The sequence below is a fragment of the Orbicella franksi genome, chromosome 12 (genome assembly GCF_964199315.1).
Source record: "Orbicella franksi chromosome 12, jaOrbFran1.1, whole genome shotgun sequence".
Lineage (NCBI taxonomy): Eukaryota > Metazoa > Cnidaria > Anthozoa > Scleractinia > Merulinidae > Orbicella > Orbicella franksi.
Window position 1 is genome coordinate 3,457,501 of NC_138156.1, and position 17,688 is coordinate 3,475,188.

The window sequence follows — 17,688 nt, forward strand, 5'->3', positions numbered from 1 at the left end:
ACTCAGCTGGCTTCCGCGGTTACTGAAGAAACCGACACTCTGAGATGACGGGATGACAGCCCGAGGGTCTCTTACGAGGATTATAATTTGGCAATCAGCATCCGAAGACTTGCACGCTTCCAAAATATTCTTAATGTTGTTTCCTGCGATGCGACTCATGAGAATTTTTGCCACGGTGACAGGGTACTTGTTCTTGCAGGTGCTTTCGAGAGATTCGCTCGTCATCGGAGGACAAAGTTTTGGATCCCATTTGGGATCGTTCATTTCATATGGACACAAAGGCGGCGAGCCAATAGCGTGGCTTGCCCGAGGATGGCTCGGGTCTCCATAGAAGTGATCAAAGTCTTCAAGAACCGGCTTACTAAACTTACAACGCAGCACGTTTAATAAGATGTCTGCCATGAGGCTTCCATAATGTGCGTTGCTGGTGCCAAGTTTTTTAAAAACTCTTTCCACGGTTTGTAACGGCTCGTGCAGGTAGAATACAGATGGATGGTGGTTAAATATATCTCCAGTTATCGTAGAGCCAGATCTACCATGAGCAATTACCAAAATGTTTCTTCTACGCTGCTTTGAGTTGAATTTTTCCGTTTGGAAATCTCTCCGCCCTTGGAAATCTACTCTTTCCTGGCCACGGTCTATTTGTTGGGGATATTGATAGCTAAAATTCTCGCGGTGTTTTGCGTATATACGTGCAAGCAGAAATGCAGTGGGGATAATGACAATAAGAATTCGTAATAAAGTCCTTCGCCGCCTGCTTGAGCGCAGTGCCATCTTGTAGGTGGAAAGAGGAACTCAAACGAAATACGGAAATACCCATTATGGAAAGTATTATCCTATTGTTTGACATTGTAAAGAGAAACTTGATTTTACTGTGGGTACAAAGTAACCACGTAGACAAACAATCTCAAATTAATCATTTAAGTTATGAAATAGTCGCAGGATATTGACATGTTTACCTTGTCTTTAACATGGGATCAAACACGTCAAAGGCAAGCTTAAACATGTCCATATCCTGCGACGGGAAGCGTGGTGGCCTCATGGTTAGTGCACTCGTCTCAGGATCAAGCGGTCTGGGTTCAAGTCCTGGCCGGGGACATAGCGTTGTGTTCTTGGGCCAGAAAATTTACTCTCACAGTGCCTCTCTCTACCCAGATGTATAAGTGAGTACCGGCGAACTTAATGCTGGGGGGTAACCCTGTGATGGACTAGCATCCCATCCAGGAGGGAGTAGAAATACTCCTAGTCGCTTCATGCTACGGAAACCGGGATAAGCTCCGGCCTGGTGGGTTACGTGGCCCACATACAGACTTAACCTATATCTTGCGACACGTCTTTAAACTACCTCCAAACCTGCGTTTTCGTTATTTTCTGTTGTAATGATTAAGAGAGAGCTTGCTCCTTTACCAACGTTAATTTTTTTTGTATAAAAAACGTTTCAACTTGATCGGGAGGTGGTAGGAGAAAAGAGCGAGAAAACGCGGTTGCCAACAGCTACCCGGATTTTTCTGGCCAATCAGAGAAGAGGCTGAGGGGAACGCAAACATTTCTCTCCTTCTTAACGTTTATTTTGGTGTTAAATTCAACAGTTCTAGCGGTCGTTTGCGTGATTCACGTATTGTCTGTTTGTTGGTAACGTTTCAGGAGGGCTACTACGAATTGACATTAAATCCCTTCTGTCAACACTGTTCTAATAAAATTTTGACTTAGACGATTTTCGTTATTCGCCGTAGATCGTTTTCACTGCATGTTCTGTATTATTAAAAATTCCCTATGTCAAAATTCAGATTTTTTGTGATAGATCATTCACGTGGTTTCTGAACTATTTGTTTTGCCAAATTTCTTGAAATTCTAACGACTGGATCGTTAGAAATCGGCACGTTTCTGCAAAAGCAATCAGTCTCAATTTTTCGAGCAACTGCGCATGCGCTGCATTTAACTGGGTTTTTTAGGTAACAAAGAAAAAGCTGAGAATTGCTGGGTTCTTTGAATCGTTAGCTTTTCTAACATATCTTTGTAATAAAAGATTAAAGCCATCAATACACTGCATTCAATAATAGAGAAACAGTTTGCTTTTCTCAACATTTTTCTCAGGTATAGCAAGTAACTTGGCGACCTAAAAGTTTACTTTCCGGCAATTGTTGAATTTGTCAAAGGGAAAGTAATTTTCGTAGACAAACAGTTTATTTAATGGGAATAGGGATAGATGGCAGGTTTGGATTTGAATCCCGCAGAGGGGTTACTGTTCACGACAAGAGAAAACACTTGGGTCCATTTTCCAGCACTTTAAATTACCTTAAAGTTAATTTTATTCCATCTTGCTTTTACACCAGTGTTGCTTGGCGCAAGTGTAAGATTCGCACATTGTACTCTTAACAGCTAATGTATTCTTTTATTGTTGTTAAATGACTCGTAAGTAGACTTGGAAGAAATTGATTACCGCTTGGCTTATGAAAGGGAGAGGGAGGGAGGGAGAGGAACGAAGACTGGACCCGATAGAGGGGCGGATATAACGCCTGGTACTTTATGTTGCAGACATAAATTGCACTTTGTGTTACTTGACCAAAATTAAGCGAGGTGTGACAAGTAATATTTTAGCCAAATAACCTGTTTTATTTAAAGGTTTAATTCCATCTTCTGCCTCCGAAGAATGGTCTCATTTGTTCAAGCTCAACGTGGGTAGCCTTGGAAACCAGGCGAATAACTTCTGAGTATTTAAGTCTTATTGGTCGTTCTCTGAATCAACGGTGATGAGTAGTAATAGCGGTTTCACGCTGTGGCGCATGTGCAAGTTATATGCATCAAGGAATCGCAGACTTTCATTTGTGGAAGCAGAATGACTGATGCCCAAATTTAACGGAATAGAAGCTCTTGACAGATTAACTGAGAAACTGTCGAATTCAGTCTTCAGCATGCAAATGGCAAAATTTCACCTCTATCGCCGATTTTTCACGACCGACTGTAACATTTCTTAATATAAAATTTCCCTCAAGAGTCAGCAGCTGATTTTCGATTTTTTCGTAAACAATATATTTAAACAGTGCATCGTCATAGCCGTGAAACAGCCCCTAAGGTAATCAGAGGTGTTGTGAAGGGAATATTTAACACGTGTAACAACAAAGTAGTTAGAACAGGGAGGGTGAGGTTAGGAATCTGGTTTAGCTGTATAAATTTGAATTTTTCTCAGCTACATGGAAGCAACTGTTTAGTTTAATAGTACAGGTTACTTTGCGTTGCGATTACCACGAGCTTCCAAAAGATGCACCCCCAACTAACCCTCGTTGAAAACTGCTTCCAAATCTCAGGTACACTTTTTCAAATGAAATGTTTTAGTTAAAGCTAAACTTAGGGCTTGCCGACTTAAACATTAGTCATTAAACCATTGCAACGCCTCGTAGTTGTCTTTTAACAGGCTAACTGTAAGATTGGTTTGAATTTTCCGTGATCCATTCACTGGTTTATACCCCAGTATGTTCATCACGTGCTTGCACTGCTGCTCAATAACAGCGATGGTTCCAGGTTTGACTTTCCAGCGCCATCTTTCAGCTCCCTCCTGGGAATCTTGTCTCCACCGTGCGGCTTTTCGTTCGCTTTCAGTTTCAGGCAAATGGGATGCTAGGTACAGCCAGTTTGACATACTCTCGTCCATTGGAAGCCCAGCAAACTTAAGCAAGCTTGGCAAAGTTTTCAAAGGATTCGCTGCTAAATCTTCGTAACGCAGTAACATAAATTGCGATTTCTCTGGAGATCGCAAGGATCGGATGATTTTCAAATTGGCCTCTGTCAAACCGCAAATACTCTGGCTAAACTGCTCTGTTCCATTCAAAGCGGTTCCATCTTTGTCTCCGTAAAATCCGACAGCTTTCGAAGAAGGGATAATACCTCTCGGATCACGAACTAAGAAAAGGAGTTTACAGTCAAATTGATCCGAAGTATCGCAAATAGATAACAACTGCTTTAAATTTTGTTCAGGCATCCTCGATATTAACACTTTAGCAACCGTTATTCTGTACTTGTTCTTACACTCTTCTTCCATCGTTTGCTGATCGAGTGGAGGACAGCTGTCCAAAGTCCATCTTGGATCGGTTGCGTTGTAGCGGCAGAACGGTGGGGAAAGTAACACAAGACTCTTCATTGGGTTGTAGTTTTCTGGGTACTTTTTTCGATAATACGATTGTAAGTCATCCACGTGCGCGGCTGATACAAAATCACATTGAAAAACGCCTTGCATCCATCGAAAGGCCGTTTCCTGGTAATGTTGGTTGAAAGGTGCCTGGGCTCTGACGATTCGTTCTACTGTTTGGTAAGGTTCAAACAGATAAAACACTGATGGGTGATGGTTGAAAATATTACCAAGAAAAGTTGATCCTGACCGTCCATGCGCCACAATAATCAGGTTTAGTCGCTTCTTGTTAGCCCCTCCTGTAGTCAACGGCCGTTCGTTTTCTTCATAAAATTTTGGAGCCTTTACTTTCAGCTTTTCTCTTAACTTGAACGCATCTTGACTCTGTTGGATTATGCTGGGACGCTTATTCATCACAACATTTGAGACGAAAACCCCGATCGACAGAAAAATGGAACTCAACAATATCACACGAAATCCAAGCCAGCACAACCGCTTTCGGCCCAATCGACTCAGTAACAACATGTTTGCTAACAACGTAAATCCTACAGCTGATGGAAGAACACATGCACCACGAAACCAAAAATTCTCAAGTAATTGTGCTTTTATTCTTTACACCAACTCAGAGGGAAAAAAGAAATCTAATATACCAGATTCTTGATGGGAAGTTACGGAATCCATGCCGACATAATTTTTTTCCTGGTCAAACACTAAATGTACATATAAAAAAATACATATCAATTTAGAGACGAAGAAAAAAAACAAAGAAAAACCGTCTTGGGAAATCAAATTTTATCGGAAAACAAGTCAACTAGCGCCTAATGTTTGCAAAAACGTCAATCAAATTATTCTCAGAAGTGTGCGAAGCCTTGAGATTAACATAAATGAGGAATTCTCTTTTAGAACTAAACCACCTTATTACTTCATTGAAAGCTGTCACTGAAACAATATTAAAATGCTGAAAATGGGCCATTATGTTTACCGAGTGTTGTGTAAAAGAATCAATTACTATGGAGAATTAACACTTTGACACAATTCATACAAAGTATTCCTTTGTGATTTCAAGCCAGTAATCAAGACACGTTATTTTGCTCAAATCCCAATTCTAAATTTAGGTCTCCATCTCGAAAACATTTGAGAAGCTCGGAAGTCAGTTAACTCCAAGTGACATTGAAAGAAAAGAAAAAAAGTTTGGAAACATGTTTAGTTTGAGTGATGTCACCCCAAGCGAACAACTGAGTGTTGTTTATCTATGTCGGAAAGTAAACCCTCATTTTGGCTGAAGTCGCCGAATTTTATTTCAGCAAATCATTTGCTGAACTCCCCTTCGGAATCACTCAGCACTACTCACTTATTTTTAATTCGTTACATGCACTTTCCAACACCGAATAGCGCAGCTCTCCTTATACACGACACTCACAATCCACTAATATATGCTTTGACGAACAAAGGGCTGACACTCAAAACGGCCACTTAAATTCGCTATGGTGGTTTGCTAGATCGTGTCATTTCGGAAACGCATGTTGACCATCATTTGTTGGTTGCTAAGATACCTTAAGTGGTATTCTTTACATGCGCAGTATGACCTTCTAGTCGAAGATTTTACGTAAATCTCAAGATAACAGGTTACTGCTACGATAGAAGCTCCAGAAAGCTAATAATGAATCACAAGGAAAAAAGATGGAAAAGCTGGACAAGACTGATACGATTTCAAAGAATAGCTACAGCCGCTCACTTCCGAGGGACTAGATGTAAATCGTTACCAGACTATCAACCCGGCTTCATGCGGGTAGTAACGACACTCTGTAAGCTTTGGAAGTACAAAGAACTACAAATTGGGCATTTTATAAAAAAGTTTTAAAAGGAAGAAGTTTCAATTAGTGATTTTAACGTGATTGGCTTCTCAGAGGCCTTTATCATCGTTGAGAAATGAATTGCATCCCTGTGTCACATTTTTAATTCACACCTATTACTTACATCGTATAAGTTATTTATACTACTTACATGCAATGGGTTTAACATTGGGTTTAAGTCTTTACTCATTCAGACCACTGCACAATACGGGCTCAAGACCTGACTGACAATCTAAAACAATTCCGCGATCTCAAAATAGTTGACGTCGCGGTCACACTGTACGTGTTCTAACATATTTATACTTCTTTCCTACTTGCAGCACGTGATCAAGGTGAGGGAACCAATGAAATTGCCGTATTGTCCACAGTACCTACCAAAACAACCAATAGAACTGCTTCCAAATTTAGCCGAGTTTACAAACTGCGAATGAGACGAGTAGAGATACAGAGACTTAAGGTGTCCTTCGTGGCGTTTAAAACCTTCAGGGCAGCGGCCGTTTGCCAAAATGCAGAATTTTCCTTTGGACCATTCTGTAGAAACACAATAAAAATGTTAAAAAAGGTCGAGTTTTCGACTCCAGAACCCTCCATTTTTTGCCATGCGCGCAAAGTGAAGAGGTTTAACACACAAAGGTAGGCAAATTGACTAGGAGACAAATTGCGTGGACGCGAATCGGGTACATGTTGCAGCGACAGTTTTCCTGTAAAATTATGTGTGATATATGCACGTTTTTGCGAAGAAGTTATGTTCCGGGGGAAAAAGTTTTGTCCCCACAACATTTTGCATGAAATTTAAATGGTTGGAATCAGTGCAACTTGAAGGAGGGAAAATTAAAATGACCTCGATTTTCAAGGTCGCAACCTGTGCACTTCTCTTGCAAACTGTCCCCGCTACAACACAATTTTATGCCTCAATCTCGTTCTTGTGCACCAGCTCGCGTACAATCCCTACAACACGCGTCCAATGCGTACATGCGAAGGGGCTTGTCCCCGAAGCACATCCCCAAAATTGTGCTGACTTTAAAGGAGTTCAGTCACGGTTTGCGCAGATTGAAAAGTTTAGCCTCAATTTTTCAATTTCGTCGTTTGTAATCCGTGTTAATCTTTTCCATCCCTAGCCATCCTTGTTCCTCTATGGTTTATCATTATCTCTTTGGTGTTTTTCTATCTTATTAAACTGTTATTTTCAGGTTTCCTACCATTTAAAGGTAATTTTGTATGTGGCCAAAATAACTCAAAATACCGTGACTGAGCCCCTTTAAGTGACCAAGCCCTGGACCTTGGGTTTATAATTCATTTAAATAGTTTTACCTTCCTTGCTTGACGCACTTTCTGCCGAAACGTAGCTTATAGATGCGTGCAGTAGTTTCACCTGCTGTTGCAACTTTTCAATTTTATCCATGATTTTTTTCTCCATCCTCTCCATTTTCTCTTCGTTTTCCTCTGTCTCCTCTTCCATACTTTTAAACTCCTTGTCAAACCTGATGGTTGTCTGTGACCAGACCGCGGCCAGCTCGTTCACGTGGTTGATAGTTTTATTGAGCTTCTTCGTCACGTTATTCATCAGCTTCGATTGATTAGCAATCTTATCAAACACTCGTTTGAACTCCTTTTCATTGCCAGTGCCTTTAACAACGCTGGAAACTTGATTGCTGAGATTTTCGATGATCTCTGACTGTGCTTTCACCAGATTTGTCACAGTTTCAACATTATTTGAAAGAGCATTCAACTGAGGAGAGAGAAACGTTTCAGTTACGAAAGATTAGCAACACGATCGAGAAAAAATAAAGAGATTTCTCCTATGTCTTCAAAGCATATATGATTTTAACAGTTTTTCTTAATTCATTTTTTGAAGTTTGTAACAACTATGACAACATATATGTAATAAAATTCTGCAATATGTACAATGTAAAGGTTGGTTATCATATCACCAATTCTCATGACCTTTATGGTATTGGAAGAAATTAGTTGTTGGTCACCCGTAGGCCCTTAAAATCAGCTGATTTTCAATGTTACAAGGGAAAACTTTAAACCCAAGATAGTTGCCTTATAAGCGGGGACAGCTAATATCGCAACACGAGCCAGCTCCGACGGATATTGTGTCATCGACATGCAGTGTTTTCTGAAGGTATTCGAGCTTCATTCTGTAACATGTTGTGCCAAACTCTTACAGGGCCTACAGGGCGTTATGCCTCAGTAGTTTTGAGCATGGAGTTTTATTGCAACAAGATCGAGGAAAGCGTCGATCGGCTAATGTGTAATGGGAGTGCCCATGGAACAGGTGAAGTTGTTGGCAATCTTAGGGACCAAAAATGCAAAGGCGCTAAAAGGTAAGAGCCGAATGCTTCTCTGCCCACAAGGATTGAATGCTAGTCTGTCCCAAGTTTACTCTGAGGCAGTGTGGTCAGGTTGTCCTAAAAACTCGATTACTGGTCCCATTCACACTCCCGGGCGGAGAGACACTATATTGGGAGAGTCAAGTGCCTACTGAGCTACTCCAAGAACACAACACCCCCAAAGTACTCCCATAAGCTCTCCTTACGGACACTTTCATAATTCGAACACCTCTATATGATCTCTGCCTCCATTGATACGAACACCTCCATAAAACAGACACTTTGTTCTTGCCCTTTAGTGGTCTTGTTAGAGACGTTCGACTGCACCATTTCAATTGTTCAGTTATAGAATTAAGGAAACAAGCTCCATTAGATAGTAAAAACTCACCATCTCCTTGTCAGCCTCGCTTTGACCGCTTCCTTCGTTACCGTAGAGAACAATAGCTGTTTAGGAACAATGGAGCCGGGCAGGTTGCAGTTTCAGCATTTATATTGTATCAGTTCAAGTGTAAAGTCTACTCAATTATTTATGACACGCTGGGAAGTTTTTATTTTATCTCAACCTGGGTCAGTGTGAGACTTTTGAAAGAAATGCTCTCTGCCGAAATGATTAAAATTGAAAATAAACAGGTCAACCAAGGTGACGACAACAACTCTACAATTGTCTCTGATGTACTTGGAGTAATTAACATAATAGTAAGGCCGTTGGATGAAATTGTAAGTGTAACTAGACGATAATAAAACGGGTACAAAGTTGTCTCCTCGGAGAAGAACCTTTTCACCATGTTACACGAAGTCACTGTAGTTAATTCACAACGGAAATTTCGCTGACATTCAGAGTACAGCTTGTCAAGTTAAAATCGGGTACCATTTCACTCCCTACATGAGACGCTATCCACAAGTTGATCAAGCAATTGTTACTCCATTACAGAAATACAGTATCACTTTGACTTACCTGAGTGTTGTGGTTTTGGATGATACATAATCACTTGCTTTTTGTTACCTTTGTCAACTGGATTTCGCCCTGATGATTTTAAGACGAAGAGGGCTAAAACTAGGAGCTTGATTTTTGGAAAGTAACCCATAGTTGTCTTAGATTGTCGATGCCTTCAGTGCTTTAGAGGCCAACAGAAATCGCAATTCTCTGAACGGAGCAAGTGCGAGTATTTTGTCGAACAATCAAGGATTTCTCCAAGCGTGTAAGGTGTCGGATACTGTTTGAAGACTGGCAGGTATGTAATTGCAAGAGCTCTTATGGATACGCCCACAGAACAAAGCTTCCTTATTACTAGTGATTGCAAATTTATAGGTTCAAATTCGTTCTTGGTGAATTAACCCATTATAAAGATGTCCCATCAGTAACCATTTTGGTTGTAAAATTACAAAATTATAGTTCGTTAATTGTTCAAAGCTGCAGCTCTGTAAATATATTTTGTAACGTTTCGCTAATTACACTGGAGTATGTTCACTATGTATGGTTCGTGTTAACTGTAGAAGTATTTTAGGCGTGAATCCCTAAGGGGCTAGTAGGCTATTTAAGAATTTGTAAGTTATGCAAGAGCCACTCGAAGGCATCTCTTTCAACTTTGCTTTTTAATTTTTCTGTTTATTCACTGCTGTATTTTCTTTATGATGATGTAACGCTCGCTGTATCCTGTATCAATAAACGAGATGCCCGCCCCTGATGCTGTGTTTGTGTTTATTAAGATTAGTTACAAAATATTTTATAATCGTTTCAGGGTGATTAGAGTATAAGAAGCATTTCATGTGGTTCAGTTTTGTTTCCAAATTCAGTTCATATTATTTCTACCTCGTATCGATATTTTCAGTTTGAAACGTAGAAAATACAACTGAACGAGTTAATTTTACCAGACTCTACCACGATACAATTCCTTTGGGGACTCAGGTGTTCGGAGCTGGGTTTGAGTGTGTGCGTTTCGGACTCAAGCGCTTGTATCTTGTTTTTCGCTTTGGCGCGCAAAGGAGTTTAAGAACGACGTGATAGGGGGGTGGGGTGGGGGGCTTAGAAGCGTGGAATTTCCGCCACTCCGTAATTTCCCTAGAAACTCATTGTACCTCCTTAGACTACACATTTTCAAGGCATATAAATATGATACAGTCGGATCTTTCATTAGCAGACACTCATGACACCACACACACAAAAAAACGCCACTTAGAAGTGTCCGCCTTATAGAGGTTAAGAATTAAATCGTGTTTATATATATGTGGCCGAGACCGTGCAGGACGAAGATTTCTGTAGGACTTAGTGTCTGCTCACATGTGGTGACTGCCTACTGGGGTGTCCGTTAGCGAAGGTTTGACTTTATTACAGAATGATATATTTGTACGTAAATTTGCGTAGCTCTATACCATATCTTGTAATAGCGTTTTTTATTTTATTTTCATTACTGTGTCATATCATATTTACTGCGCCTTTCAATAACATACGGACTCTAAAATTCAAAGCTCAACCGACAAATGCGTTTTTCGCTACCGTCAATCAAATGTTCGGCGGCTCCTCCCAGCTTCCGACAACTGCTTAACTACTGTTTCGTTGTCTGAACTTTGCTCAACGATTTGATTACCTCGCGCTTGGCAGTAGTCGGAAGCTGGGAGGAGCCGCTGAACATTTGATCGACGGTAGCGAATATCGCATTTGTCGGTCGAGCTATGAATTTTAGAGTCCGCATGTTATTGAAAGGCGCAGTAGCATGGAAAAAGAATGAAAACCAATAATTCTGGCAGTCGCGAGATCGTGTAGCATGCGAACAAAAGAGATTATGTAATGAGGATAATTTTGTTGTGATACTGAATTCTCCCAAGGCGAATTATTTCAGTTGTAGCAGTAGTTAGGAAGAATTTTCATGTTGAACGTTTGGCAGTTTATAGGTCACTACCATTTTTGCAGAACTGATCTATCTTGTTAAACTCCAAGCAGCAATATAATCTACAGTCTAGAAGAATAACAATTGGTCACGCAGTAAAACAGAAGTACATTGTGTGATACAATAGTCGAGCGATGAATTTTGTCGCAAGTTGTTTCCAGATATCTCCTTTGCTTTTCTGTCAAGTTCAGAGCACTACTTCGAGGTTTCCGTCGATGATTAAACTTGTCTCGAATAGCTTGGCGAACTTCCTTCAGGAAATCGTCGTGTAATGAATGTGAGAGAACTTCACTTGTATTTTCCAGACCGTTTTAGCTCGAAACGTTCTCCGCACGTTTGCGCTCCTTTGGGAAGGGTATCAGCATTCCTTCTTGGCAATGTTTCATTAATGCTGCCTTTAAAGCCTGAAACACAATCAACAAAACATATGAATGCTACAACTCAGGGAGTCCCAGAGCGATTTCTAATGGTTGTGTCCATTATATTACAAAATCAACATGTGTCTTAAATACAGAGCCGTAGCATTAATTGTCCGACAAACATTTTTGTAACATCAATTTGTAATATTTTGAAGCTTTACGCCGAGGTACATGTACATGTTGAAAGCAAACTTGTCAGAGTACGTGAGTACAAAATTCGATTAACAAAAACGACATCTAATTATTACCGACTGATAACGTACCTCATTTTTAGCGCTAAGCTTATTGTAACTGGAGGCTAAGAAGAAAAAAGCAATACAGGTTGTCAATAAAACTATTTTGTTACGATTTATACTACTTACTTATAATGATTTGTATACGTCGCACCTTGCAGGATGGTGCGTCACGTTACAAATTTTAAAACAAGTTTTGCTCTTGTTAGTGTGAACAACGACAACAAAGCGTTACGTAAAACATTACGCTGCATAACATGCTGTGTGTAACGGAGAAATTCTATGTGAGCCTAGATGCCGAAACGGTTGCAGAAATTTGAACGCATAGCAGGTTCTCTGGCATTTGTTTCTCAGCGATTTGGAGCCAAACACTCTCCTCCCATACAACATTTAAATTCCCCTAATAACAGATGACAAAATAATCTCCTTTTCAGTCACATTCCAAGGATGGACTAAGCCTGCAGTTTTTGGCAAAACACTTGCTTATTAACATGACGTTGATAGAACAAAAACCATTTGATGTAGTCTTTTAAATCCGAACAGCATCAAACTTGCTAAAACCACTAATAATTTTGAACGTCAGACCAGGGCTGGGTTTTTCGAAGCCCGATTAAGCTAACTCAGGATAAGCGAGAATTTTGATTTGAGTTTTGTAACTTTTCGGTGAGGTTTGTTGTTTATATTGTTTGTCCCTCAGTTTTGAGTTTGAATAACCTCAAACTACACAAAACAAAAACAGTGAAAAATATTTTTATACAATAAAATTTTTTATTTCGGTTAACTTTTAATCCCGGGTTTAGAGCGTTAACTGGATTTTGAATAACTCGGCCCTGGCGCCCGTTTCTCGAAAGCCCCGGAAACTTTTCGGGCCCGTTAGGTCATTTTTAGTTTATCTGTATCTAAAAACGGAGAAGTGTATATACGCCTGAAACTTCTTGTACGAAGGGAACCTCTGTTCATATTAAGAATATGCGAATAAAACAGCTCTGTAATCGTAAGATTCGAGAGTTTGCTATGGCTTTTCGGGCCCGAAAAGTTTCCGGGGCTTTCGAGAAACGGGCCCCTGAACTCTTTTTTGTGGCGGACCGACTCATTGTTAGCATGACTTTCACTTTTTTAAAACGCTCAGAATCGTTGCCAAGCCATGTGAACATAATCTTCTGTCATCGTACCTTCTGCGATCCTTTTATCTCCAGAAAACACACCCACCACGTAGATCGGGAAATCAGTTTTGATACCGCTCTCTTGGATAATTCTGAAATAGCGAACACCGACGAGAAAGAAACCATGGTTAGTACTATGAACAATGGAAAGATAGGGTTATCTCTTGGGCATTCTGGAGATTTTCAGCCTGGATATGGGCTAAATTAGCTCCAATGTACTCAAAAAGGCATTTGCAACATGACAGCATGCCTTTCTTTCCACTAGCATTGGGTTTTACCACATTTTTGCTCGGGCATGCTCGTGCATGCGTCTTTAGGCTTTTCGGTCTTTTAAAATTTTTTTTTCGCCTTTCCTTTTTCTCCTTTTCTTATCTTTTTATTGAATTGATTGACCTTCTTCTGGGCTTGCTTCCAGTTCAAAAATTTCTGAGAAAGCATCACCGAGACGGGCAATTTTTACCATGTAGTAGCTAAGTGTGGTCCCAGGAAGTTTTGCTGAGTTCTGAGTTTCAGGCTCCATTGAGCCAATCACTCTGATCTGGGTATCATTGGAAAGATCTTTTCCTCCCGCAGAACTTGAGTATAGATGATGTCAATCAAGGGCGGCATGGGAGTCAATGGGTTAATGATGGTTTATTGAGATTATCCGTTCATTCTTGGCAAGAAACTGCCAAATTGGCTTTTGTAAAGCAAAACTCACTCACTTAGTGTTACAAAGTAAGACTCCAGTTACCTGGCAACTGGCTTTTCTTTTCCCTGAGTAGTGAAGATATTATCGAGGACTTTACCAGGATATTCAAAGTAGAGAATTTTATGAAGTTCCTCTCCTTGAAGCTGAGTAATGACAAAGTCTTCCACAAATCTCCTTGCCTCAGCAGGTCCCTTAATCATCACATAAATGGTATCAAGTAAACTCTGAATTAACAGTACTAAAATCATAAATTGATAAATGCCCACATGCACATAACAATAATTGTTACAAATAGAACAGTAAGTTGATGTAACAATAATTATTACTATATTTATTATTAGTCATATGTTAACCACCAGCTTATAACAGTCAATAGGAGTGAAAAGAAAAAATCCCTATTTCAATGTTGCAGAGGGTAAGAATGAATGAAGAAGTAGACAGTCTTCACTATTTATTTTTTTTGTTTTTTTAGTGTTACTGTTCAATCTGGAGGTTAAAATCACAAAGTGGTAACAAAATGAGTGAATGGATTTGTCACAGTAAGTGAATGAGTGAATGAATGAAGATTTATAAACAAATACAATTAATGAATTTTGTTAATTAGTACAATTATGTTTTTGTACCTGATCTACATAGATTGCTCCAATAAATGCAAAGAATGCATCACAAATGACATCTTCCTGTCTGTAGTCCAGATGTTTCTCTTTGGAAAGGTCATCGAGGTCATGCTATGATAAAAAAGATCAACATCTCCAGGGTCATTTCAGAAGAAAACGTAATTCACCATAAGGGCCTAAATTATTAGATAAGCTTTTATATGTTCAAGAGTGATTTTTGCCCTTGTATTAAATAGAGGATAGACAGTAGACTGATATCTGATGATGAAGACCTCTGAGGTTCATCTAAACAACTGAGTATAGTTTCAAGTAAAGTGCCAACATTACATATTTTCATTTTCTTCACTACATCATTACACATTAATTGTAGACCTTTTTTTCGAGAATTTTCGGAACACTGTTAATAGAACTGCAGATAAATTGCACATACATAATTAATAAAATATCCAGAAAGAATCATTTACTTTACCTCCAATCTGATCAAGTCTGGTAATGATATGAGTTTTGATACTTTTACAATGATATCCCGTCCTAAAAGAAAATCATGAAAGCATCTGCCAAGGAAAGAAAAGCAAAGGCTATTGGTTACATACATGTAACACCTGCAAGACCCTGTCTGAGGTCCCATTGAAGAGCAAGGTAACCATGAAAGCCACAGACTAGCACTGGCTCAAGACAAACTTAACTTAAACTACACTTACATGATAGATGAAGATGAAAATTGCAAATTTTAAAGTTCCCATATATATCCAGCCACTGAGTTTTAGCTAACTCTCAAACACCCACCAGTGATACTTCATTGCTAACAAGATATTACATGTACCTACACTAAAAAAAAAATAGTTGAACAGTTTACCTAACTCCCAGGCAGGGCAGCGAGGGGTAGGTGGTACACAGATGATCAACAATGTATAGTGATGAAGCTGTTAACCCTGGAAACAAATACAGAAATGTGATATTATCAGTAGCAAAAAAAGCAATCCAGCATAAACTGCTAAATTATTAACTACTTTTTGTAAGACCAAAATGGATGTCATAGACCTCTTATAATGTCATGCATATAATTATTTTGTAATTGGATATTTATGATCTCTGAGTCAAACCTTAACTCAATTAATCAAGCTGTAACTTTTGAATCATTAGGTTTCTTTTCAAATGCAAAATTGATATGGCACCGTTTCATTATACTATACAAGAAGACCTGTCTGCGAATAGTAAAAATTTTCAAATATGAATTCACAGCTATTGAACAATACTTTCAGTTCATCGACAAGCTGAGACTGTTTGTTGCATGTACAATGCTGTGCAATGTGGTTTTAACTTTTTAGTCTGCAGATGTCACTTCTGGTATGTGACCATTTACAAGAGAGCTATCAAGAAATAAGTTCATTGGTAGCAGCCTGACTCCTTTTTAATCAATATTTTCAAAAATTAAAAAATGGGATTATTTTCCTAATTTGATCTAGGGTGCTCTTGCCATAGGAGAACAAGTCTTGAGTTAAATGAGAGTCCACTTTTGCAGTTAAGGGTTACTAACCTATCAACGATAATTTTCCATTGTCCTCACTCGTGTGAAAAGATGTTTCTTTATTTCTGAATGTTTTACCATTGGTAGCACCACCATCATAAACAGTATTTTCTTCTTTGTAGGATGCATGGGTTAAAGCAGTCCGTAGAATGCTTTCATCTTGAAAAGTTAAACCTAGTCTGTTCTTGAATGCAAACAACTCACTGTCATAGTTTTGTCTGAAAAATTCTTTTCTGTCAAAAACTCTGCAAAAAAAAATTATGCATGTCACACATACATTAAATACGTTAAAGAGACTACTGAAAACAGTACAGGTACTCAAGAGTTTTGATCATTAAAACATGAATACTGAACATTATTGCATGTATGTGAAAACTGGAGAGTCAATTAAAAAAAAACTGGAAATTTATTTTAATTCATACAATTATATCTGGACTGAGTGAAAAATTTTTTTGTGACCTTTGAATCAAGTCCACTGCAGCTAATTATGAACTCTAGTCCATAATCAAGTCTGTATGTTTTATTGTACTGAGGTCTGAGATTAGCACACAATGTATGTGACTCATGCCAATATCGTGAGTAAATAATCACTTGCAAAATTATTGTACTCACAGTGGCTGAACACCTTCTCGTTTTTTAAGTCTTTCCTGAAGGTTTCTTTCTCGCCTTCTTTTGTCTCTGTTGCTTCCTCTGTAATATCTCACACCTGTGACAAAATTACAAATTAAAGTCTTCACAAGATACCGAATGAAATGATAAGAATAACTCCACACACTATAATGTACTTGTTTAGCAATAACTGTATAATTTTACCGGGCATGCAGCTGTGAATCTGAAAGAGACATGTGAATTTTCATTGTGCCAATATGGTGTTCAACAGTGAATGTGCAGATCAAGAAAATATCCATACCCACTCCAAGAAAGGATAAGGGAAATTCTAAAATTTTTTAAACAATTAAAGGCAAGTATGAAACTAAACCGGAATTTCCATGGGGGTGGGAGGAGGGGCAGGTGAAACTAAAAAAACATCTATTTCCTTGGGAGGGGTATGGATTTTTCTCTCAAACAACAAAATTTACATGACCAACAGTATGTCCTTGAGACCTCTGAAACTGTTGTTTCCCCGCAGTGGTATTTTGTGACCCCTCCTTCTTCCTCCTCTTTGACAAGTAGGTAAGTACATTGATAGTCAAGAATTCTTAGGATTTTGTCAGAATGGTGAAGCCCAGCAGTTGCCACTCACAAAGTTGGTAGTTGATTTAATCTTTAGCCACTATGTTAACCTGTCATGCACCTTACTCAAGCTCATCTTCATTTGATGAGTTTACTATGTTAACAGAGGGCACAGAATTAACACCGGCTTGGTGAGAAACCAGTTTTAGCAAAAGAGAGGGGGCAATATTTCACAGCTTTCAAAGAAACCCAATAATGTGTTGCACAAAATCAATCAGGGAGTGAGTGGAGAAGCTGGGAAACAATTGTAGAGTACACTGTACTAAAGATATAGGCTTATAGTTTGATTTGCAAAATTAAATGATTTTTTTCTTGGAATACTCTCGGGAGAATTTGTCAACATGCAAAACTAGTAAGCGAGTTGTGTTATGCAACGAGCTAAAAAAATCACTTGATAAATTTATAGATTAAAGCCATGAGAACACATTTGTTGATACCTGATACAACAGCAACACTCCTTGTGACGTTGCTTTGGGGGAAAACTTTCCAGTTAGAGCAGCATTGTCTTATTAAAGAGGTACACGCTCTAAGCTCTTTCATAGCAGAGGACGCCATATTCGATTTTTTTCCTGGGCAAAATGTATTGCCTGTTTTAGATGCAACACCG

General features: G+C 39.0%; 4 protein-coding genes across 4 annotated transcripts in view; all 4 read right to left on the reverse strand.

The window, feature by feature from the left end:
• Nucleotides 1-1,629, reverse strand: part of LOC145463353 (carbohydrate sulfotransferase 4-like) — a 2,103-nt gene extending 474 nt beyond the window's left edge. Inside the window, exon 1 of the mRNA XM_081447104.1 lies at nt 1-1,629. This exon is cut by the window's left edge and continues 474 nt beyond it. Coding sequence (XP_081303230.1) covers nt 1-774 — 774 coding nt within the window. The 5' untranslated portion in view covers nt 775-1,629.
• A 1,373-nt stretch (nt 1,630-3,002) lies between these two features.
• On the reverse strand, nt 3,003-4,897 carry LOC145463731 (carbohydrate sulfotransferase 1-like). Its single transcript, XM_081447518.1, has one exon. It carries the CDS (start codon nt 4,646-4,648, stop codon nt 3,368-3,370), a length of 1,281 nt encoding a protein of 426 aa, XP_081303644.1. The 5' UTR covers nt 4,649-4,897; the 3' UTR covers nt 3,003-3,367.
• Nucleotides 4,898-5,373: 476 nt separating this feature from the next.
• Nucleotides 5,374-9,731, reverse strand: LOC145463357 (uncharacterized). The gene is made up of 4 exons (XM_081447109.1): nt 9,268-9,731; nt 8,701-8,756; nt 7,288-7,705; nt 5,374-6,507 (listed from the first exon to the last, which is right to left on the reverse strand). The coding sequence occupies exons 1-4, from the start codon at nt 9,395-9,397 to the stop codon at nt 6,287-6,289; spliced, it is 825 nt and encodes a 274-aa protein (XP_081303235.1). The 5' UTR covers nt 9,398-9,731; the 3' UTR covers nt 5,374-6,286.
• Nucleotides 9,732-10,305: 574 nt separating this feature from the next.
• On the reverse strand, nt 10,306-17,643 carry LOC145463355 (ribonuclease 3-like). Its single transcript, XM_081447107.1, has 10 exons — nt 17,519-17,643; nt 16,461-16,554; nt 15,858-16,093; nt 15,177-15,252; nt 14,790-14,874; nt 14,327-14,431; nt 13,746-13,894; nt 13,022-13,104; nt 11,880-11,914; nt 10,306-11,601 (listed from the first exon to the last, which is right to left on the reverse strand). Exons 1-10 carry the CDS (start codon nt 17,634-17,636, stop codon nt 11,509-11,511), a joined length of 1,074 nt encoding a protein of 357 aa, XP_081303233.1. The 5' UTR covers nt 17,637-17,643; the 3' UTR covers nt 10,306-11,508.
• Between the last annotated feature and the right edge of the window lie 45 nt (nt 17,644-17,688).

What these genes read in the sequence shown, in the direction of transcription:
- LOC145463731 (XM_081447518.1), bottom strand. Translation starts at nt 4,648, where the DNA reads ATGTTGTTACTGAGTCGATTGGGCCGAAAGCGGTTGTGCTGGCTTGGA.
- LOC145463355 (XM_081447107.1), bottom strand. Translation starts at nt 17,636, where the DNA reads ATGGCGTCCTCTGCTATGAAAGAGCTTAGAGCGTGTACCTCTTTAATA. An exon ending in CGAGAAGGTGTTCAGCCACT is followed by an intron (nt 16,094 to 16,460) that starts GTGAGTACAATA and finishes TTTTTTTTGCAG; the next exon opens with AGTTTTTGACAGAAAAGAAT. An exon ending in AGCTTAGCGCTAAAAATGAG is followed by an intron (nt 11,602 to 11,879) that starts GTACGTTATCAG and finishes ATTGTGTTTCAG; the next exon opens with GCTTTAAAGGCAGCATTAAT.
- LOC145463357 (XM_081447109.1), bottom strand. Translation starts at nt 9,397, where the DNA reads ATGGGTTACTTTCCAAAAATCAAGCTCCTAGTTTTAGCCCTCTTCGTC. An exon ending in TCCAAAACCACAACACTCAG is followed by an intron (nt 8,757 to 9,267) that starts GTAAGTCAAAGT and finishes GTTCCTAAACAG; the next exon opens with CTATTGTTCTCTACGGTAAC. An exon ending in GCGAGGCTGACAAGGAGATG is followed by an intron (nt 7,706 to 8,700) that starts GTGAGTTTTTAC and finishes CTCTCTCCTCAG; the next exon opens with TTGAATGCTCTTTCAAATAA.